Source organism: Drosophila erecta, unplaced genomic scaffold, assembly GCF_003286155.1.
Source record: "Drosophila erecta strain 14021-0224.00,06,07 unplaced genomic scaffold, DereRS2 tig00000219-arrow-pilon, whole genome shotgun sequence".
Lineage (NCBI taxonomy): Eukaryota > Metazoa > Arthropoda > Insecta > Diptera > Drosophilidae > Drosophila > Drosophila erecta.
In genome coordinates, this window is record NW_020825213.1 from 2005167 (window position 1) to 2030452 (window position 25286).

A 25286-nucleotide genomic window follows, 5' to 3' on the forward strand; every position below is an offset into this window, starting at 1 on the left:
ATCTCTGCTTAATCGGCTTATCGACCTTCATTGTTATCGTGTGCTCGGCTATATTTTATATTTCATCCATAGAGCGATATTCCGTAAGATCTGTTTTCATTTTGTACCACTGCGTCTGACAGCCTTTTCTGGAGCCTCTTGCTTTTCCTGCTCGTTGCCGGTATCTGGATTTCGTGACCGGCTCATCTGATTTCCAGCGCGACTTGCGTTAGGAAATTCCACCCCAACATCAACGCATCCACTACCCTTAGTACCCTTACCCCTACCGACTTCTACCTCAACTTGTGCACTGATCCCGCTGCACCTTTCATCTGTCAACCTAACTTGCCGTTTTGTCCTAATAACCAAGGTTGCTCCAGATGTCGTTCCATGGTTCCATGGCTAGTGATTGGCGGCCCCCATAGGATTCACCATTGGCATTTAATATTCCTTAGTTTCGATTTTTTTGCGTAGTGTATTTACTACTTGTAATCACTTAATGTAAACATGTAAACGTTATCATATGAACTAAATAATTGCACAGGTGATTGCTTTTATAGATGGTGCGCTATTCCTTATAAAGAGGTGTTCCTGCAACAAATTAAGCTTATGATTGGTAATATTGGGGTTGTTGGGTTGAGTTATTAGACGGATTAAATAATTCAGAAGAGTACTTATTATTATAATCGCCTATCTTTTTATTCAGTTGTCTGCGACCGCTGGTTTTTTTTTTTTTGCTATAAGTTCCTAAGAAACTCTACACCATTTGAAGCTAGCAGCAACGATAATCATGCAGCTAGCCTATTTTACTGGTTATGCTTCTAATGAAATGACCTTTGGAGTCCATGTCCCCCACTATTTATAAATTAATAACTTCAGATTACAATATAGGAGACGTTCCTGGCAACTTCATCTATATTGTATTCGTTTATCGTGATAAGTGCTTGTTTTAAGTCTACAATCATTTGTTTAAGTCTTACCATTATTTGGCGTCGTTTAGGATTGAAGCTGATTCAAACCGTTGGGTCGTCTTCATTCATTCATTAATGATACTACTCATCAAGCACTGTTTTCTATCGCTTATTTTAATCTGAGAAAAAAATGCAGTTAATAAATGTAAATAGAAGTCCTCGTTCTGCAAGTAGTGTGACAAGGTGATGCAAACTTAATCATACTAGGAAAATCAGGTCTTTTTCAGGCCTTTTTTTTAATTAAAAACTTAAATTTGCAGCAATGGAAAGACTATGTCGTATTTATGCTATTAAAATAATATCCGAAGATCTTAGATAGATGGGCTTTAAGTTTTTTCGAAATCGTAGCTTCGCCTTCTCATTCCACTGGTGCTGTGATGACTCTTGTTACTCGGACTAATCGCCCTGGCATACACATTCAATTTCGAGGACTCGGTCCGTCCGGTTGTCCCGGTCTAGCGTCGTCAACTAATCCGACATGAACAAAAAGTAATGTTATGGAACTTGGGCATGCATTAGTAATTGTGTTCTGGATGATTCATGTCGAAACGCACTTCGTTGCCAAACCAAACCATGTCGAGTACGTCACACCTGGTCGCCCGCAATAAAGTTGAAATGTTGTGTGTTCAATCCAAGTTTGGCGAGGTGTCGGGCATTAACGGGATCGTTGCGCTCGGCGAAAGTTCGAACTAGTGGAATTGACTAGTCCAATCGGACTCCTTTTTTCTCAGCTTAATTTATTTGTTAAGGCCGGTCGATGCATTTGGCTATTAAAGATTTATCCCGGCACTGACATCGAGGTATTTTGATTCCTCAAAATGATATCGGTTGGCTTCAGGGGGGCAAGCGCCTGAAAATGTTTTTTATACGCCTCCTTTATTCGTTAATCCTCGGCGTCTCCAGGTCCAGGCTCCACGGTTTTACCGTTCGTATGGTTCAAAGTCCAGCTTTGTACTATTGCTTTCTCGAAATGGGCATGCAGAACTTCTCAGTCTTCCTGCCATTTACCTCTAAGTCGTTCCGTCTTGCTCTCCGGTATATCTCGGTATCTCTCTATCTCCACCTCCTCTTTTAACAAATTATCTCTCCTCCCCCAAACTGACTTCCTCACTGTACTGCCGTTACTACGCTTTGATTCATTGCGGAACTAGCAACATGCAGACCACGCATTCGCAGTTCATCTCTGCATTCGTGCGGAGTTTTTAATTCCTTCCATTCCTCGTTCTTACTATGGGTCTGTTATTTTTGCTTATCCTTGATAAGCCTTCGCTTCGAATCCTGGCGAAACTTTGCACAACTTTCTCGTCGCTCTTGATTTTAGAGTGCCATTCCTTAATCCACTTAATTTTTGTTTTCCGTGTCCTCTTTTCATTTCACCACCGTTCCCGAGCGTGGGTAGTGCACTAACCGGAGTCAACATGTTGGGCCAAAGGATAAAAGGCAAAATTACAACCTTTTAGCGAACAGTGCTTCCTTAAGGCCTCGGAAATTGTGCACAAAAGCAAAGAACAATGACAAAGATACAATAAGTTTTTGGTCATGGAACTTAACGGTTATTAAAACTGATCACAAGGCGGTCGAATAATAGCATAGTTCGATGGGGAAAGTACTGAATCTATCGGCATATGGTAGGTCACACTTCCTTATACTCGTAAAGAAGTTGCTTGTGGACATGGGAATAAAGCAGAAGTTTACGGCACAGAGCGAGCGAACCGCAGGGCAATCATGGTAGTACCGAACAAAAATCATGCTGGCTGTAAACTCTAATGTTTAGAGTGTCTAGTGTCTAGAGTCTCCTCGCCAGCGTTTTAAATACGATTAAGTGACTTTCGGTTCATGAAGGCTGGAAACGTCTAGAAAATGAAAGAGATGTTTTAAATAGTGCGAAGGAATCTAGATAAGTCTTCCCAGGACCAGGACAGGCGAAGAAGGCAATGAAGTCCAATGATCGGCGTAGTTCGCTGACTAACTGGAACCGAGGTTCGATGTGCCGTACCAGATTATCGATTTTGTATCACCAGTAACCTGTAATTTCTGCCCCAGGATGCATAACGATAACGGAGCGACGGAACTCATGGGATCAGACGTGTACTCCAAAATCAACAGGACTTAAGAAGAAGACGGAGCAGGTTTACTGTATCAGCGTCAGGGTTAGACCGGGTTCAAAGGAGAAAAACAGCGAGTAAGCAGAAATACTGTTCCTTGCACACGAGAGTCAAGGGGCCCCAAAAAACTTAAAGGAGAGGAACGTCAGCGAAAGGCACACTTAAAAAATCCTAGCATGCAATTAGCAAAAGTGAGCATTTTGGAGTCCATAGACAACGCTTGCAAGCAAGCAGAGCTACGGTGGTAATGCAATACCTTGTTTTCGACAGCATCTATCCCTTGTCGCGGTATTTGCCAGAAAAAGGATTTCTAGGTGCTCGGGTACAGTGCGTCCAATTACGATTATGTCGTCCTGGAACCCAAAGGGCATGGCATTGGAATCTGGTCCTCTGGTCCATCGCCCTTAAAACATGGCTGATGCCTAACCCGAACAGCATATCTTGCAATATGCAATAGCACAGCCCCTCTCTTGCTGTGAAGCCTTGAATTGCTTCGTCCGCTCGTTAGCGCTCTTCGCTAAGGAAGCTTTTTTTTGCACCACGCTCTGGTAGCATGAGTGGATTGGGTCTGTGTCCCATTTACCCTGGCTCTTCACACCTTCTGCACGTGATCTGCGTTGTAGTCAGGGATTTGTTTCGGCTAAGCTGTTGCTATTCTGCAAACACTTCCCGTTCCTTGAACTGCTTGTTGTACTCATCTTCCAGGATCATGAGAGCTTTCGTAAAGGTATCCTTGATGATCTTGTTATTTCGGCGTATTAGTGCTCTTGGGAGAGAGAGGCATCCAATGTTCAGGCACCAGATGGCTAGCGTAAGGGCGTCGTATTCGGATCGTGGGATCTTGTTACGCCTCTCAGCTCTGCAACATAACGAGAATAAATATTAGAAGTGCCTGTAAAAACAATTGATTCGTACCGTTCGTCTACCATCACTGCTCCACAAGCTAAGCTGCCGATTGAACGTAAAACAATCGGCCAATGTTTCGAACATATTCCCTCCCTTTCACACTTCCGCGTGGCAAATGGAACACCGAGGGCCGCGCCATACGATCTCCTTTTGTCAGGCTTCTATGTCAATGTTATGCCATAGTTTTTAACCTAAAAATGTTTACCTACTAATTTTATTGTAGTTGAATAAATAGAATTATTGATTAATATGTTGATGGCTAGTGTCATGTGTAATAAAAAATTTAAATACAAAAGCTAAATAAGTTGACAACAATTGGTTTAGCGGAGAGTATCAAAATTCACCAACGGGCACACGTCAACAAAAATTGTTGGCTTTTCACGACTAAAAAACTTCTATCTGAAGGCTTTTGTCTTTGCATTAAAAACAAGGCGAGTATCAACTGAAAAGTTATTGTTCGGAGCATATCGCCACCGCCTAGTCATGCGCGAGTTAACTCCCCGTAGAGAGTAGAGTATTGAAGGATAACATGGTGGTGTTTCACAAATTAAGACGACCGCTGTAGTTGAGGTTCAATTTCTGAATAATTTTTATATTTCTCTTCTCATACTTTACAACTTGGTTTGGTACATAGTGCTTATTCTAATATGCTGATCGACCGAAAAGTGGAAGTGGATCGGATGCGATTCTGTGTCTTCAAGAGGTTCTGGGTGGCCCCGATGATTGTATCGATTCAGCATTTCAAGTGCTAATCGATACAAAGACTCAGCGATTCAAGTGGTCGCCGATGCAGCGTTTCGCACGTTAGTTGATACTATGTCTCAGCGATTCAAGTGCACCGCAACATAGTGTTTCTTGGTGCCCCTTTAGACCTCTGGTTGTCAAGGCGGCTTTGGCGGGGAAACGAATAAGGCCACGACGAATACTATTATCAACAGTACACCGAGCATCGTGTAAGTCGTTGTCGTATGGATCGTGGTTCCCCACAGCATCTTGTTGATCTGTATATTCGTTTCTGGGTCCTCCATTTTTAGCTCGTGTATCCCCAACTCCTAGTTTGTTCTGTTCTTCCCAATCGCCTCTACCCGAGGTGTGTCCAACCTCAACTCTGCTGTGCCAAGCTTCACTACTGCACGTTGTTCACCATCGACTTGCAGTGGAACCTAATTAGCACTGATCCGTTCAGCGTTTTCTCCAGCCCGCAATTTGTCTGTAGCTTGACGTTTTCTCCATTGAATATCGCTATATAACCGGCCTCCGGTTCGAATGTCGCGATGGTTAATCCTGCATCCTTTGTCTCGCATTCCGCCTCTTTTCCACCTATCAGTCTTCTAATACATCTTTCATTAACCTGGTCTACAATCTTATCATTCTTACATACATATATGTTTCTTATAAACTGAAATTTTTCTTTATAATAATGTATTTCGTCTTCATGAATCGCCAAATAATTTGGTGCTGTCACAAATTCCGTGTTATTCATGGGAAGTAGAATAAGCCTACGCAAGAAAAGGTTTCCTTTTTAAATTATTATTGAAAATGAGAGTGTTAAAACTCTTGGACTTAAATGGGAACCACAAAAGAATTTATTTAAGTTTAAAGTAAGTTGCGGGTCATCCAAATTGACAAACAAAAGGATAGTACTATATAATAATACTAAGAACCTTGTTATCCCCAGTATCCTCTACTGTTAATAATGTTTCTGAATTAATAGATATCCATTTTCTTAAATTTTGTCCTACTTTTTCTAATTTATTTGAAATTAGTTGGAGAACATTTTTGGCGTCTTCTACAGAATCGGCTCCAGTCATTAGGTCGTCCATGTAAAAATCGTTCTTTATTATTTCACTTATATTTTTATTTTGACATTTATCTGCTATGTCCACCAGAACCCTAGTAGCTAAGTATGGTGCAGATGCCGTACCATAAGTGACTGTTGTTAGTTTATAATTTTTAATTTTTTCTTCTTGAGCATTTCTCCATAAAATATATTGATATTTCTGGCCTTTCTTTGAGACCCTTACCATAGAGGGGAGAACTGCAAAGTCGAAGTTTATATTTTTTCGAAGGCTCGATTGACCAAAATGCAAAGAGGCTGCAACATAAGCAAACGTCTACATTTGTTGAGTTGATATTTCAAACTCAATTTTATTTCTCTAAATCCTGCTTAGGTAGCTAATATGAAATTTACATGTTCTAATCTTATCTCTAACTAGACCAACGCAGTGGCCCCAAACACGGAAACGGATTGTAAGTGCGGGAATTTTCCACTGCACGCATTCCTTATCTACACGAAAATGCGGTACGTTGTTTAAGCGATGAACCCACGCAGGAGTTCGTGGTATTTTTATTACATCTCTAAAGCTCAAGAGTTGTTTATTTTTAAATATAGGCAGACCCATGTTTGACAATAAATGTGTTGCAGCGGTCCAATCGTTTTACGTACAATATAATATATATTTACATATAATATCATATGTATATCCGTGTTCATGTGTGAACAATTTCCTTTCTTTATCTGTTTATTTCATTTATTTTATTTATTTATTTTTGTTTTGTTTTATTTATCTTATTTCTTTTTGTTTATTTTATTTTTTTATTTCTTTTATTTATTTTTATTTATTGCATCCATCTTATTTATTTAATTTCCAACTACACTGCATGGTAAAGCCAGTTGCTTAGCTGTGCGATACAGCTTCACAACCAATTGCGGACAGTCATTGCTAAGGTATCGTCTACTTTACCCTAACACACTGCATGCTGAAGCTAGTTCCTTGGCTGTGCGATACAGCTTCGGAACCAAATTCGGACAGTCATTGCACCCCGGTGTTTTCCCCTAGCTTGCACTACCACTTCCCCCCCTGTGCACCGAACTTCTACTGCCACCAACCGACGGCATGACATCGTTCGACGACCGTTCGATCGGCGAGCCTCTTAGTCACATCGAACTTCCGACAACCGCTACGTTCGTTTTATCGAGCCGTTCTCTGTGCCTTCGAGTCACGACATCCGCCACCGATCGTTTGCTTGTTCAAACCAATTCCTCTGCACTTCTTTTAGACACAACTCGAATTAATTTAATTTTTATTTAACAACATTTCGGCCTTGCGCCTACTTTTCCCGCTATTATATAACAAGGTCAGCTCCTTGGCTTTCCATAGTTTATGAAATGCAATTATTAATAAAATTCAATTATTTAGCATTCCCCTTCATATTATTAATTTGGCAAATATCTCCCTTTTTCGAAATTTTGAATTTCGCGGCTATGTACAAAGCGCTACAGAGCTCGTATCTGACAATACTATACATAATTTGAAAGGTCTTGACATAACCTACAAAACGACGCTATGCATGATTAGTTTGGATTAGTTTGGATATTGCGTTCAACAGTTATAGACGTGTAAACATGGAGTTCACTAACGCCGAAATTCGCGCTATTTTAAAGTTTTCCTTCGTTAAAGGCAAATCCGCCAGAGAAACGTTCCGTGAGATTAATGGTGTTTTGGGGGATGGTACTCTATCACTTCGAACCGCGGAGGAATGGTTTCGACGATTCAGAGCCGGTGAAAACGACACCATGGATAAGCCAGCCGGCGGAAGACCGGTTAGACCGGCATGTGGCATCTCGTGACATCGCCCAGGAGATGGGAGTTAGTCACCAAACCATTTTAAACCATCTGCAGAAGGCTGGATACAAAAAAAAGCTTGATGTTTGGGTGCCGCATGATTTGACGCAAAAAAACCTTCTGGACCGAATCAACGCCTGCGATATGCTGCTGAAACGGAACGAACTCGACCCATTCTTGAAGCGGATGGTGACTGGCGACGAAAAATAGATCACATTCGACAATATCAAGCGAAAACGGTCGTGGTCGAAGGCCGGTGAATCGTCCCAAACAGTGGCCAAGCCGGGATTGACGGCCAGGAAGGTTTTGCTGTGTGTTTGGTGGGATTGGAAGGGAATCATCCACTATGAGCTGCTCCCATATGGCCAGACGCTTAATTCTACCATCTACTGCGAACAACTGGACCGCTTGAAGCAGGCGATCGACCAGAAGCGTCCAGAATTGGCCAACAGGAAGGGTGTAGTGTTCCACCAGGACAACGCCAGACCACACACTTCGTTGATGACTCGTCAGAAGCTACGGGAGCTCGGATGGGAGGTTTTATCGCATCCACCATATAGCCCGGACATAGCGCCAAGTGATTACCACCTGTTCCTGTCCATGGCGAATGCCCTTGGTGGTGTAAAGTTGAACTCAAAAGAGGCTTGTGATAAGAGGCTGTCCGAGTTCTTCGCAGATAAGGAGGGGGGCTTCTTCGAGGGAGGTATTATGAAGCTGCCGTCTAGATGGAAACAGATTATCGAACAAAACGGCGCATATTTGAACTAAATCCGATCACTGTAACACTTTTTATAAAGCATTGAATAAAGAGCAAAAAAGCGGAAGGGAGATATTTTTTAACCTATTGTTATAAATAAAACAAGAAACGAGAAAAACAACAATTTCAAAATTTTCTGGAATATCGATAGAAATTGTGGAATAAAATAAATAATAAAAAAAAAAATTCCTTTTTTTACAAAGTGTGGGCGGGAAAGCTTTAAGCGGTTTTATGGGCGTTAAAGTGGATGTGGCAAAAAGATTGTTTGCACATAGATGAAAATTTACAAGACTCATAAAAAAATTTCTATAAAATGTAGTTTTGTATATATCTTTCCTGAGTTTGTTTTTGGCTTTGATCAGCTTACTCCAGCTCAGCTCTAACTAACAAAAAGCATCACCTTTTTCGCAGGAAATTAACTATGATTCACCAAGAGGAGGAGTTTCAGTTATAACTGAAAAAGGAGATATAACAACATCGTATCTATTGATTCAACGAGCAAGCATTGTTGACTCGGGGCAATATTCTTGCCTACCGTCAAACGCAAACCCCAAGTCTGTAACCGTTCATATTTTAAAGGGTAAATACATTTAAATGAGTTTCATATTTTTTCATAATTTTCATTGCATTATAACCAGGTGATCACCCAGCAGCCGTTCAAAAATCCCATTTATTGGTATCGGAAACATTTAATGTGTGTTTTCTTCAGATTTTATTGAACTTATCAGTTTTATAATATTTCCATATTTTCTATAAAAAAACAAAATTTTGAATTAAAGAATATTTCTGAATAAATATTACGAAATTCCAATTAAAAATTTATATTTTAATATAATAGAATTGTGGTATGTAAATTAAGAGCTATTTATAAATATAGAAATTAATATTTTTTGAAGCTTCCTAAACAAGAGAGAACGATTACAGGTAACATTTGAAATATATTACAATACAAATTTTCAACATTGTGGTTTGTGGGAGCACTCAGCGTTGGCCTTACCAGAATCTGCATGCCTTATCTCAATTTGTAGCTTTTTATGTTCAGATTATCTTGACGTCGATACATACTTTTAGCCATATCGACTTAGCTAGCGGTTCTGGTAAAGAAAATCTGAAGCGCTTTCGCTTACCTGCTACATATTATAAAGCGAATTTAGTATAGCTTTATACTCTACTAGTAACGGGTACTATAACAGTGTGCTTTATTTTTGATTTATGTCAAATCATTTTTTAATAACACCGCACAATAAATCAAATAATCATTTCTTTTGTTCAGATGTATTCAATTTATAATCCAATGTTTTAAATAAAATTTATAATGTGAACTAAAAATTAAAAAATCCGAAAGAACGTTGTAACTTATAACGGACATACAACGAGCAGCTAGTAGTATTGAGAGAGCAGAGGATTGCACGAGTTAACACCGTTTACTCGAGGAGGGAGCTGGAGGGTGTGTTAAGTCCTTTAGATGATGAGTTGTCGTTGGTAAGATTGGGTATATGTGGAAGATGATTAACACACGACTGGAGTTCTTGAAGCTTAAAACCAGAGTGAAGTTTATTGTCAGAAAATCTCCCCTGAAGCTCTCTGTTTCAATCTTATATATTATATATATATTATAAGTACATAAATTCTTATTGTAAACATAACTTTCATGAAGCCTCAGCATTTGGCTAGCCGGGTCCCTTGCCCGACATTGTTGCTGTGCAACTTTGTATGCTATGTCAGCATACGGCCGGATGCGGTGATTTGCTCCAGTTGCCGTCTTCCCGGTTCGGGGTCCGACGATTTGTTAGAGGCGTGGGGGCTTAGGGTGTGGGGTGGTAACTCACGCGCTTTTTCCGGCTCAAAATTAGTTCGTTAAATGTAGGGTGTGTGAGCAGGAAGCAAGCTGATCTCGCAAAGGCTCGAGCCCTCCTCATTATTTCAGCAATTATATACATTCTGATGTATACATACATTATATACATGCTGAAGTAGGAAAGGTGAAAGAGAGATGGGGGGGCTGACCCCCAATAATTAATTACTTCCTAGGAATTTAAGTTGATTTGGAAATATACAAAAATAATTAGATAATATTAAACTTTCATTTTTCAGTATTAAAAGTGTTCAAAATAATAGAAAAATTAATATTAACTCAAATGAAAACAATTAATTAATAAATAAAAATAAAAATTTTTTCAGTGTATGCCATCATAACAAAAGTTTTGTCCTAAAGAGAGGAAACGTTGGGAAAAATGTATTTTGAAATATTAACTTTATTTTTTAACTCTAATTCTGATTACTCATAATGTCCAAAATATTACTAATTAGATTATTGAAATATAGAAATTAATTTATTTTTATTCTTGATTAACTTTAATCACTTCCAAAAATTTCTTCGATCAGTGTAGCGAAAGCTATGTAAAAGACAAAGGTAAGAAGCACTGGCTCAAGGCTAAGCTTTTTGGTGCTCCTTAAAGCTCAATGTGCTGAATCGCTCGCTTTCAAAAGAGAGAATAAATGCAGTTACGTTATTGCAATTAATTTAGAAAAGAATAAAGTCTTATCGGGCCACGAAAGTCGGGAGCAAAACAAAAACCATAAATCGCATGTATGGAGTTTCACTAACATTTTTGGCTTCTGCTCCAACGTCAAAAGATCATTATGTTTTGCTACCAATAATGTTGTTTTATTTTCGGCCAATATTCAATGCACTCATTTTATTTAATTATTTTAATTTATATTCACTTATTATATTATATGTTTCACTTAACTTTTAATTTTTCCCGCAGGTTTTTTTATATTTCATTTTGCCAATCATCACTTTGCCAATATATATTCAGCAAAATGTTCAAAAACAAATTATTTCGTAAATGAAAAGAAGAAGAATAAGATAACTAATATCGTTTTTTAACACTAACGTAACTAATGAATAATGCAGCGATCCTCTGCTACATTTTTTTTTCGGGGATTAGATCGGCTAAGGCTTTAAAAAATATATAAAAATATTGGGTTTTAATCGGCCTGCTCGGAAAAGATCTCTTTAGGCAATTATTTAGCCACTTTTATTTATCCGATCGTGGAGAAAATGTCACTATCGATGCATGGGCGTAATTACGTAATTTAGCACTGCCCTGCTGCTGCTGTTCCGCCGCTTTGTCGCTTTGCAGCTTGCTTAACACTTGTTGGCAATCCTATAGAAAGGCTTTTAAATTAATACAAAATTAAATTAAATTTATACGGCCAACCATATGCTGAAAATTAATATTTACCCTGCCACTTAATCAAGCTTATTCCTATGCTCTCCAGAGCACGTCCGTTTCGATCTCTGGTCTGATTGAAAAAGAATGGACCAAATTTCGGGCAGATTTAGCTAAGTTCGTGGCGGAAATTGAAGATCGTGTTTAGCCCTTTTCAATATCGGGAGCGATTCTATATCATCCCGATTATCTCCCGATCATCGCTATTGGAAGCTTATGCTTAAGCAAAAGTATGCGGCAGGCAATTTGAAGAACACTTTTGCTGTTCGTCTTTGGGCTTAAGAGTAGCCATTTGGGCTATTAAGGGTGATTTATTATTTTTACCCAAGAGCCACTACAAATTACCCCCATCAATCTCACACTTGGGGTGTTTTCATTTAAACCACAAAGGTGAGCAACGCTTGGGAGAACTCATTGTTTAATATCCTTCCAATGATACGTTCCTATGTAACGACCTTGCAAATCCTCAATCTCATGGAAGCTGTTACCCTTTCTTCTGCAAATTCTACCTTTTATGAAAGTTTGGCATTAAACCCATTTGGCATTACTTTGCTGGAAGTCACTCCTGCTATCTTTAAATTGTGCACGCTGGGCTAGTTTTAAGCCTGGGCAAGTAAACTGCTCTACAGTTTTGTGGTAGCGCCAAAACCATTCATTAGCACTCCCATCAAATTAGTTACTGAGCGTAACGAGCTACTAAAGCGAGAATTCCATCAAAAGATTGTAACGTAAGTGCTTCTACTATATAAATAAATTCGTCTTCTGTAACACTAGCATGGCCTGAGAAGTGGATTTTCCAGTTAGAGATAATTTGTCCTATGCGGTCCGGTCATAACTATTGTGATGGTAGGGAACCTGACTGATAAAATATCCCGTTGACAATTTCTACTTCTTAAATCTCTTCTTCCTGATGCTGGCGTTTGCTCAAAACTTTGTTGAACTTCTTGCTCGTGATCAGCTCGAGTGGTCAATCTCTGAAAGCTTTCTTCAAGTCTGAGTGTGATCGCTTAGTGCTCCCGCTATTGCAGCATCTATAACTTGCTACAAGTTTGTAGCTAATGTTTCCGGGTTATTTGTGTTGGAACACTTCCGGTTCTAACCCGTTATTCTATATTGACATTTCTCGAACCTGGATCTGTCGCTTGTCCACTGAATCCAGCTGTATCCCTTCTTCTAAAAGATTAGCATTCGAAACTTGTAGGGTTACCTGGCATATCTTATTATTCCCCAATCGTGACGTGAAACACACACGGTGGAATGCGTGATTACACGAAGCTATCTATCATTTGAGCACAGTTATTATAACGGTGCTTTTCAGCTGCCGCTGCAGTGCTTACATTCTTATGGCATCCAACTATGGCTCACCGGCATTGTGACAAAGTATCCACTAAACTTTTGTAAAAATCGAAGCTATCTTACTAAAAACTTAAGACACCGATAAATACAAATATGAAAAAACTCAAATTAGCGATACAAAAAATTAGAAAAAAAAACTCAAGATAACGATAAACCAAAATCAAAATTTTGTTATTTACTGGAAACCATTACTTTTCCCTAGCCAGTCCTAACATGCTAGAGGTAAATAAGAAGAGAGAGAGAGAGAAGAGAGAGTACTGCGCAATTTCAGCATTATTATTAAGATACCTAAGCCGTAGACTTTTTCCACGTAAAAACCCAGTCCCCACCCAATAACTGAAGTTTGTACAGGATTACTAGTTCATTACAATGACAAGGCTGTAGATTTTTTTCACATATAATCTTTCTCCAATTGTAACTGGTCCATTGACTTTCCGTAGGGGTGATGTTTTGTGACCGCATAAAAGCGTAGAATATATCCACTATTCCTTTGTATTGAACGTGCGCATTCATCATCATGAAATAAATGTCTCTAAGAACACAACTTCCCTAGAAATCTGGATTCAAACTATATTTCTATTTTTTTTCTATTTTTCAAACTAAACTATTTTTCGAGCCTAATCTAAGTCTAGCACAATCCAGACAGCCGAATTTGAAGAAGAAAACAAGAAGATGGTGTAGATTACGACGTTTTGGTATTAACTGGTTGGTTTTGGGCCAGCCGAAAAAAGGGCCCACGTGCGCAATATTTAATTTTTTAAGTGAAATAAATAAGTATGTAACATACAACCGATGCTTAGAAATGAGCAGCTAGTAGTGTTGAGAGACCTTTTTTCGACTTAAAATTAGTTCGGTAGATGGGTGTGATCGCGCACTACATTTTATTCAGCAATTATATGCATTTGCGTGTTGGGGAAGGAAAGGAGAAAGAGAAAAAAAGAAAGTGGCAGAAGGCAACAATTTGTGGATGCTGAGCTGTTATTTTACATCCATTAAACCCACCCTACCATGATCGCTTGCAACAGCGAAAGATACCCTACGTTCAGGACATCCTTCAGGATGGGTATGACTTCCAATAAAAAATAATTTAACTCGTCTTCATTATAACAATTTTATTTCCTATAATATTCATAATTCCCTTATATTATTATTTTTATTACAAATTATTTAATTTTACCTAATATTCTTTTATTCATTTTTCTAATTGGCTTATTTATTGAAGAGAAGAAATCATAAAAAAGACTGATGTGAAAATTAAAAAGTAAGGTAAATATATAGATAATATACATAAGTAATAATAAATTAAAATTAAAAATAAGTGTGCACAAATAAATTAATGCCTAGGAAATTACTTAAAATAATTTGATACTATTAAATATTCATTTTTCCGTACTAAAAGTGTTTCAAAGTATTAGAAAAACAAGATAAAATGCTATAGTCGAGATCCCCGACTATCAGATACCCGTTACTCAGCTAGTTGAAGTGCGAAATATAAACTCAAATGAAAACAATTAATTAATATTACCAAAACAAATATCTTTCAGTATATGCCATTATAACAAAAGTTTTCTCCTAAACATACAGTGCTAGAAAACGATGGGAAAAATATATTTTGAAATATTAAATTTATTTTTAATTATTAATTTAGAAAAGAATAAAGGCTTATCGGGCCACGAAAGTCGGAAGAAAAACAAAATCCATAAATCGCATGTGTGGGTTTTCATTCACATTTTGGGCAGCTCTGCAACAGAGAACGTGCGTAAGTGTTCTTTGGATATTTATTAATTTAATGCTTGCTCTCATAACTTTAGTTATATTGTTCGGACTGCCAATTTCTATGTTGGCGTTTTGAAATGTAATGAAATCTGTTTCGCTGTGAAAGTAAATTATGCTATTCTTTTTTGTGCAGATATATTTTTTATAAATTCTTTGGCTTAGGCATTTGTCATTTCTTCATAATGAATTTTGAGTTTTGTTTTGTGAAAGTATTTTAGTGTTTCTGTAATTTTATTATTATTTTTAATCATTCTATTTGTCTATTATAGTAATTTATTGGTTTTCCCGTTAGGGAAATATAGGATTGGTTGTAGCTTGTATTGGTAACAAAATTTCACTAGAAGTTTCTCCTGAGAGATTTTCTTCAATTGTTACTCTTGATAGAGCATCGGCTATATGATATTCTTTACCTGGGAGGTATTTTATGTGGTAATCAAACTCATTTAATCTGATTTTGGTTCCTTTATTGAATCGAGCCATACTAACGGCTTGTGATCGCTTAAGATCTCGAACTTCTACCAAAAAGATAGGACCTGAAATATTTAGTGGCCCAAACGACTGCAAGGAGTTCTTACTAAATTGCGGAATAATTTGGTTCATGCTCGTTTAGAGTTCTACTTGCATAGCATATGGGTTTGTGCTCTTGAGACAGTACCACGCCTATAGCAAAATTGCTGGAGTCAGTAGTTAATGAAAAAGGCTTTTTAGTCAGGATGTGTGAGTATTTGATCGGACGTTATTAAGAGTTTTAGTTTTTCAAAAGCAAAGTTATAGTCTGAGTCTTTAATGTTAATTATTGAACCCTTTTTTAATCTTAATGTGGTGGAAATAAATTTTCGGTAAAACCCGCAAAGACCTAGAAATGATTTTATTTGGTAGACTTTGCTATAGGGAAGTTTACAATAGCTTTAGTTTTTATCGGGTTTGGTCTGGTACCATCTGTTGATATTATATGGCCTAAGAATTCTGTTTCTTTCTTTAAAAATGCTTTAAGTTTACTTCTTTTAGCTTAAAAAATACCTTTCGCAAGGACAATATGTGCTCTTCCAATGAAGTGGAGTACATAATTATGTCGTCTATCTTCACCTTTCCCGATGCGTCATCTCTTTTTGGTACTACCCAAATAGGAGCGCAATACGGAGACTTTCGTATGATGACTTGTTGTCTACCTTTCATTTGTTTTTCGACTTCTTCATCAAAACTTTGGGGGTATTTATGAGGCCTTTTATATATTGGGTGCTCATGTTTTGTATTTTATGAATGTTTTATTGTACTAGTGAAGGTGAAATTTTCACCCTCCTCATTTCAACCAACTCATACTGAATGTCATAAACGCATTCCTGTTGTGCGATTTGTTTTATTCTGCTGATAGTAGTTATGTTGTACCTAGCCAATTGCATAAATAATCTATCTGGGAGTTTTCGTACAATAATAACTTTTACAGTATTATTCATGGCATTCATGTATATTTGATTGTTTAATTGATTATTCTCTAAGGCTAATTTGTTGACAATTACAAAACATTTTTGTTCAATTTCTTCGACGAAGTTACGGACTCATCCTGTGAATGGGGTATTGTAGAGTCGTCTTACTAACTCCTCGAACGGTGTTTGGGTCTTGAATTCGGGTATTTATGCTTCTTTCAGCTCAATCCAAGTCCTTGCCAAACTTAGTTGGGACACCCATTGAGCATCGCCGCTGATCTACTATAGAATATATGGGTCTGGCGGATATCCGTCGTTGGGTACAGCTGCAATATGAACTCAATCCTTTTAATGAATGAGCTCAATTCTTGTGTCACTCCAGTGAATATGGGCACTTGTCTAATTTGACCGAGTGCTTGGTTGAGGTGATTCTCTGACAGTAACTGCACTTGTTGCACTGGTTCACCTGGCTGTTGCATATTGGGATGTGTTGTTTGTTGTTGTTTAACTTAGTCAGCGCACTTTTAGTGGTTTTGAACTTGAAGCACTTATCACACCTTTATGGAGGGCTACCGAGTTGAAGTGATTTGAAAAACTTTTTAAGCACTGGCTGTATTAGTCACTTCTCGTAGCCCTTTGTTGCTACGAAGCTGAAGCTTTTAATTCACATTTCAAGGCAAAAATACAACTTTGAATCCAAAAAAATTCACGTCATATTGGTAAGGTGAATGAATTTAATCTAATGCGAGTTGAACGCTGAGCAATCCCTTGGCTGAATTTGTTAATATGGAGCACATGTGACTTTCTTCTATGCTTAAGTGGATTGCGCTTTAAAAAAAAAAATTGAGCATGAAAAATTACCAGGCAGGGATTTGTGCTGCGTTAGGAATTTGTTTGCTTAGTGGGAATAAATAGCGTTGGTTGGGGAATAAAAAGAAAAAGACAGATCCTGAAGTCCCTGCGGTACAACCGCTAGGCTATGCTTCGCAGCGCCAGGGTGCGCTCGGTGTTACTCCGCTGGACGTATCCTTCCGGTTTTTTCCCTCTCAGCTGCACGCAACAGCTTCATCGACTCCGCAGCGAAATTGTTGAACTGGCCCCAGAAACACTGGTCCGAGATCATACGCTCCCCTAGGGTCGACGGCTCCACTATATTCTCCATTAAGCCTTCCCGGTCGAATCTCCGGCAATTAAAAATAGTGTGCTCGGCGGTTTCCTCGACGCCGCATTCTGGGCAGTTGCGTTCATCATCGTGGCAGAACCTGGTTAGGTAACTTCTAAAACACCCATGACCGCTTAGGATCTGGGTCAGCCAGATGTTAACTTCGCTATGACGTCTTAGGGTCCATCTGGTCACATCCGGGATTATCCTGAGGGTCCATCGCCCCTTCGTCGACTGCTGCCACCTTTCCAAGCTATTAGCTCTGGCGTTGGCTTTTATGGCTCGCCTCTGAGCTGTGCTGCACTCTCCTCCGATCTGCTTTATCTCGTCGTAGATCTCTTTAGACTAGTACTCGGTCTCTGCAGTAGGACTTAAGAATGCCCACTAATGCATCCGGTACGCCTAGGTTCCGTAAAGCTCCTATGGTGACGTCCCATTTTGCCGAGTTGAATGCTTTTTGGATGTCTAGTGTCACCACTAGACAGTACTCCTTGCTGCCTCCTTGCCACCTAGTCCCTTGCACTGCCTTCGAGGCGATCTCCTTCACCGTAGCGATCGCGTCCACGGTAGATCTCGCCTTCCTGAAGCCAAACTGCATTGGCGAAAGGTCCCCTGCAGCGGAGATGGCTACGTGCAGTCTATTGCTAAGGCATCGCTCTAAAGCTTTGCCCAAGTGGTCAATCAGGCATATCGGTCTCTATGAAGATGGACTCTCGGGAGGCTTGTTTGGCTTGGGAAGCAGTACCAGCTTCTGTCTTTTCCAGCGCTTTGGGAAAAGGCCTTTCGTGAGGCACTGGTTAAAAACATTTGCGAATTCTTCTGGGTGCTCGTTCATGCCTAGCTTAATGACGATGTCCGGGATTCCATCTGGCCCTGGTACTTTTTCCGATGGCATATCATTGGCTACATTGCGAATATCATCCGGTGTGAATATCAGTTCAGATGCGTCCGCAGGAGCCGCATCTGCAGCTTGCGGAGCCAAGGGCACTACTGGGAACAGGTGTTCCACGTTCGCCATCATGTGTGCGGCGTCTCCGGCTTTCAGGGGTTTCGCTTGACTAATCTTTTTTATGATTATTTTGTACGCTGATCCCCATGGGTCCTGCTCGGCTGAATCGCATAGTTCCATGAAGCATCTCCTTTTTGACTGCTTGATGAGTCTTTTAAGGGTCCGACGGTTTTCCGCGTATTTTTGCATGCGGAACTCGGTGTTGGGGGGGCCCTGCTCCCTTTGCTGACGCCGTCTTGCCCGTAGGCAATTTCTGCGTGCCTCTGCGATTTCCTCTGTCCACTAATATACTGGCTCCCGATGACGGTGATGGCTCCTCGACACCTTCAAGCTGGCCCTACATACCGTCTCAACTGCTCGAGTGAGGCACTCTGCGCTGTCCGCTGCGTTCCCACCGATGATAGGATTTCCAAATTCCAAATTTCCAAATTGCGTTGGTGGGGCTGCGGTACGTCTTCTGCTGATAATGTCACAGATTATCGCCTTGTGGTCACTAGCCGTGTATACCTCGCTGAGGGACCATTGTGCACGCTGGAATAGCAAACTACTGCAAAAAGTGAGGACCACTACCGACCCGGCTCCAGCTCTGCTGAAGGTGTGCTCCAATCCCGTATTTAAGAGAGCTACTTAAAGCGACGCGAAAGCTTCCTGGAGGGTTCGTCCTCTTGCATTCGTGTGGACTGTGCCCCATTCTTCTGCCCAGGCGTTAAAGTCCCCCGCGATGACCACGTTCCGCTCTCCTCTTGCGTCGTTAGCCAGCTCATCTAGGATTGCTGAAAACTTCTGAAGGGTAAGGCGTGGTGGTAGGTAACAGCTGTACAGGCACAGGTCGCCAACCACCCCCCGAACAAAGAATGAGCCGATGCGCAGGTTCCTTGGTCGGCTTACCCCGTTGGTCAGGATCGGGGCGCTCCTTGTCTCGTCGAGTATGTAATCCATCCACGGGGTTTTTTTATACGGCTCGCTAATAAGCGCAACGTCAGCTTGAGTGTCGCGCATGGTTTGACTCAGCAGGTGGTGCGCAGCTTCGCAATGGTTGAGATTAATTTGGATAATCTTGACTTTCTCGGTAGCTTGGTGCTCATAGGACATCTTCTACTGCCCGCAATGTGCTGAGCGTCGGCTTTCGTGGCACTGATGCATAGGAAGCATTTGGCCCGCAGCTAGCTATTTTATGCCCGGTTTGCCCGCACTTGAGACAGCAGTCGCTGCGAGTTGCAGGGCTCTTGCATCGCACCGCAATGTGGCCGAACTCCAGGCACTTGAAGCACCTAGGTCTACACTCGGTCTCCTTGACTTTGCAGACTGTCCATCCCACCTTCAGCTTTCGATTTGTTAGAGGCGTGGGGGCTTAGGGTGTGGGGTGGTAACTCACGCGCTTTTTCCGGCTCAAAATTAGTTCGTTAAATGTAGGGTGTGTGAGTAGGAAGAAAGCTGATCTCGCAAAGGCTCGAGCCCTCCTCATTATTTCAGCAATTATATACATTCGCGTGCTGAAGTAGGAAAGGTGAAAGAGAGATGGGGGGGCTGACCCCCAATAATTAATTACTTCCTAGGAATTTAAGTTGATTTGGAAATATACAAAAATAATTAGATAATATTAAACTTTCATTTTTCAGTATTAAAAGTGTTCAAAATAATAGAAAAATTAATATTAACTCAAATGAAAACAATTAATTAATAAATAAAAATAAAAATTTTTTCAGTGTATGCCATCATAACAAAAGTTTTGTCCTAAAGAGAGGAAACGTTGGGAAAAATGTATTTTGAAATATTAACTTTATTTTTTAACTCTAATTCTGATTACTCATAATGTCCAAAATATTACTAATTAGATTATTGAAATATAGAAATTAATTTATTTTTATTCTTGATTAACTTTAATCACTTCCAAAAATTTCTTCGATCAGTGTAGCGAAAGCTATGTAAAAGACAAAGGTAAGAAGCACTGGCTCAAGGCTAAGCTTTTTGGTGCTCCTTAAAGCTCAATGTGCTGAATCGCTCGCTTTCAAAAGAGAGAATAAATGCAGTTACGTTATTGCAATTAATTTAGAAAAGAATAAAGTCTTATCGGGCCACGAAAGTCGGGAGCAAAACAAAAACCATAAATCGCATGTATGGAGTTTCACTAACATTTTTGGCTTCTGCTCCAACGTCAAAAGATCATTATGTTTTGCTACCAATAATGTTGTTTTATTTTCGGCCAATATTCAATGCACTCATTTTATTTAATTATTTTAATTTATATTCACTTATTATATTATATGTTTCACTTAACTTTTAATTTTTCCCGCAGGTTTTTTTATATTTCATTTTGCCAATCATCACTTTGCCAATATATATTCAGCAAAATGTTCAAAAACAAATTATTTCGTAAATGAAAAGAAGAAGAATAAGATAACTAATATCGTTTTTTAACACTAACGTAACTAATGAATAATGCAGCGATCCTCTGCTACATTTTTTTTTCGGGGATTAGATCGGCTAAGGCTTTAAAAAATATATAAAAATATTGGGTTTTAATCGGCCTGCTCGGAAAAGATCTCTTTAGGCAATTATTTAGCCACTTTTATTTATCCGATCGTGGAGAAAATGTCACTATCGATGCATGGGCGTAATTACGTAATTTAGCACTGCCCTGCTGCTGCTGTTCCGCCGCTTTGTCGCTTTGCAGCTTGCGAAGCTCGGTATTTAAAAATGTGCGCTGCCTTGAAGAGCCCCGTATGCCTTTGGATTGGAAGCGGCTCGAGCACTTGTCTCCGATAATTCGGGTCAACAAAATAAGTTGTAGGCCGCCGAATTTTCTGAATAAAAATTCTTAACACTTGTTGGCAATCCTATAGAAAGGCTTTTAAATTAGTTTATACGGCCAACCATATGCTGAAAATTAATATTTACCCTGCCACTTAATCAAGCTTATTCCTATGCTCTCCAGAGCACGTCCGTTTCGATCTCTGGTCTGATTGAAAAAGAATGGACCAAATTTCGGGCAGATTTAGCTAAGTTCGTGGCGGAAATTGAAGATCGTGTTTAGCCCTTTTCAATATCGGGAGCGATTCTATATCATCCCGATTATCTCCCGATCATCGCTATTGGAAGCTTATGCTTAAGCAAAAGTATGCGGCAGGCAATTTGAAGAACACTTTTGCTGTTCGTCTTTGGGCTTAAGAGTAGCCATTTGGGCTATTAAGGGTGATTTATTATTTTTACCCAAGAGCCACTACAAATTACCCCCATCAATCTCACACTTGGGGTGTTTTCATTTAAACCACAAAGGTGAGCAACGCTTGGGAGAACTCATTGTTTAATATCCTTCCAATGATACGTTCCTATGTAACGACCTTGCAAATCCTCAATCTCATGGAAGCTGTTACCCTTTCTTCTGCAAATTCTACCTTTTATGAAAGTTTGGCATTAAACCCATTTGGCATTACTTTGCTGGAAGTCACTCCTGCTATCTTTAAATTGTGCACGCTGGGCTAGTTTTAAGCCTGGGCAAGTAAACTGCTCTACAGTTTTGTGGTAGCGCCAAAACCATTCATTAGCACTCCCATCAAATTAGTTACTGAGCGTAACGAGCTACTAAAGCGAGAATTCCATCAAAAGATTATAACGTAAGTGCTTCTACTATATAAATAAATTCGTCTTCTGTAACACTAGCATGGCCTGAGAAGTGGATTTTCCAGTTAGAGATAATTTGTCCTATGCGGTCCGGTCATAACTATTGTGATGGTAGGGAACCTGACTGATAAAATATCCCGTTGACAATTTCTACTTCTTAAATCTCTTCTTCCTGATGCTGGCGTTTGCTCAAAACTTTGTTGAACTTCTTGCTCGTGATCAGCTCGAGTGGTCAATCTCTGAAAGCTTTCTTCAAGTCTGAGTGTGATCGCTTAGTGCTCCCGCTATTGCAGCATCTATAACTTGCTACAAGTTTGTAGCTAATGTTTCCGGGTTATTTGTGTTGGAACACTTCCGGTTCTAACCCGTTATTCTATATTGACATTTCTCGAACCTGGATCTGTCGCTTGTCCACTGAATCCAGCTGTATCCCTTCTTCTAAAAGATTAGCATTCGAAACTTGTAGGGTTACCTGGCATATCTTATTATTCCCCAATCGTGACGTGAAACACACACGGTGGAATGCGTGATTACACGAAGCTATCTATCATTTGAGCACAGTTATTATAACGGTGCTTTTCAGCTGCCGCTGCAGTGCTTACATTCTTATGGCATCCAACTATGGCTCACCGGCATTGTGACAAAGTATCCACTAAACTTTTGTAAAAATCGAAGCTATCTTACTAAAAACTTAAGACACCGATAAATACAAATATGAAAAAACTCAAATTAGCGATACAAAAAATTAGAAAAAAAAACTCAAGATAACGATAAACCAAAATCAAAATTTTGTTATTTACTGGAAACCATTACTTTTCCCTAGCCAGTCCTAACATGCTAGAGGTAAATAAGAAGAGAGAGAGAGAGAAGAGAGAGTACTGCGCAATTTCAGCATTATTATTAAGATACCTAAGCCGTAGACTTTTTCCACGTAAAAACCCAGTCCCCACCCAATAACTGAAGTTTGTACAGGATTACTAGTTCATTACAATGACAAGGCTGTAGATTTTTTTCACATATAATCTTTCTCCAATTGTAACTGGTCCATTGACTTTCCGTAGGGGTGATGTTTTGTGACCGCATAAAAGCGTAGAATATATCCACTATTCCTTTGTATTGAACGTGCGCATTCATCATCATGAAATAAATGTCTCTAAGAACACAACTTCCCTAGAAATCTGGATTCAAACTATATTTCTATTTTTTTTCTATTTTTCAAACTAAACTATTTTTCGAGCCTAATCTAAGTCTAGCACAATCCAGACAGCCGAATTTGAAGAAGAAAACAAGAAGATGGTGTAGATTACGACGTTTTGGTATTAACTGGTTGGTTTTGGGCCAGCCGAAAAAAGGGCCCACGTGCGCAATATTTAATTTTTTAAGTGAAATAAATAAGTATGTAACATACAACCGATGCTTAGAAATGAGCAGCTAGTAGTGTTGAGAGACCTTTTTTCGACTTAAAATTAGTTCGGTAGATGGGTGTGATCGCGCACTACATTTTATTCAGCAATTATATGCATTTGCGTGTTGGGGAAGGAAAGGAGAAAGAGAAAAAAAGAAAGTGGCAGAAGGCAACAATTTGTGGATGCTGAGCTGTTATTTTACATCCATTAAACCCACCCTACCATGATCGCTTGCAACAGCGAAAGATACCCTACGTTCAGGACATCCTTCAGGATGGGTATGACTTCCAATAAAAAATAATTTAACTCGTCTTCATTATAACAATTTTATTTCCTATAATATTCATAATTCCCTTATATTATTATTTTTATTACAAATTATTTAATTTTACCTAATATTCTTTTATTCATTTTTCTAATTTGCTTATTTATTGAAGAGAAGAAATCATAAAAAAGACTGATGTGAAAATTAAAAAGTAAGGTAAATATATAGATAATATACATAAGTAATAATAAATTAAAATTAAAAATAAGTGTGCACAAATAAAATAATGCCTAGGAAATTACTTAAAATAATTTGATACTATTAAATATTCATTTTTCCGTACTAAAAGTGTTTCAAAGTATTAGAAAAACAAGATAAAATGCTATAGTCGAGATTCCCGACTATCAGATACCCGTTACTCAGCTAGTTGAAGTGCGAAATATAAACTCAAATGAAAACAATTAATTAATATTACCAAAACAAATATCTTTCAGTATATGCCATTATAACAAAAGTTTTCTCCTAAACATACAGTGCTAGAAAACGATGGGAAAAATATATTTTGAAATATTAAATTTATTTTTAATTATTAATTTAGAAAAGAATAAAGGCTTATCGGGCCACGAAAGTCGGAAGAAAAACAAAATCCATAAATCGCATGTGTGGGTTTTCATTCACATTTTGGGCAGCTCTGCAACAGAGAACGTGCGTAAGTGTTCTTTGGATATTTATTAATTTAATGGTTGCTCTCATAACTTTAGTTATATTGTTCGGACTGCCAATTTCTATGTTGGCGTTTTGAAATGTAATGAAATCTGTTTCGCTGTGAAAGTAAATTATGCTATTCTTTTTTGTGCAGATATATTTTTTATAAATTCTTTGGCTTAGGCATTTGTCATTTCTTCATAATGAATTTTGAGTTTTGTTTTGTGAAAGTATTTTAGTGTTTCTGTAATTTTATTATTATTTTTAATCATTCTATTTGTCTATTATAGTAATTTATTGGTTTTCCCGTTAGGGAAATATAGGATTGGTTGTAGCTTGTATTGGTAACAAAATTTCACTAGAAGTTTCTCCTGAGAGATTTTCTTCAATTGTTACTCTTGATAGAGCATCGGCTATATGATATTCTTTACCTGGGAGGTATTTTATGTGGTAATCAAACTCATTTAATCTGATTTTGGTTCCTTTATTGAATCGAGCCATACTAACGGCTTGTGATCGCTTAAGATCTCGAACTTCTACCAAAAAGATAGGACCTGAAATATTTAGTGGCCCAAACGACTGCAAGGAGTTCTTACTAAATTGCGGAATAATTTGGTTCATGCTCGTTTAGAGTTCTACTTGCATAGCATATGGGTTTGTGCTCTTGAGACAGTACCACGCCTATAGCAAAATTGCTGGAGTCAGTAGTTAATGAAAAAGGCTTTTTAGTCAGGATGTGTGAGTATTTGATCGGACGTTATTAAGAGTTTTAGTTTTTCAAAAGCAAAGTTATAGTCTGAGTCTTTAATGTTAATTATTGAACCCTTTTTTAATCTTAATGTGGTGGAAATAAATTTTCGGTAAAACCCGCAAAGACCTAGAAATGATTTTATTTGGTAGACTTTGCTATAGGGAAGTTTACAATAGCTTTAGTTTTTATCGGGTTTGGTCTGGTACCATCTGTTGATATTATATGGCC

General features: G+C 38.8%; 1 protein-coding gene across 1 annotated transcript in view; it reads left to right on the forward strand.

Moving 5' to 3' along the window:
• Positions 1-6276, forward strand: part of LOC26525957 (protein CEPU-1) — a 185348-nt gene extending 179072 nt beyond the window's left edge. Inside the window, exon 6 of the mRNA XM_026982821.1 lies at positions 6178-6276. Within this exon, the coding sequence (XP_026838622.1) occupies positions 6178-6276 (99 nt within the window). The remainder of the gene's footprint in view (positions 1-6177) is intronic.
• The last annotated feature ends 19010 nt before the right edge of the window (positions 6277-25286 follow it).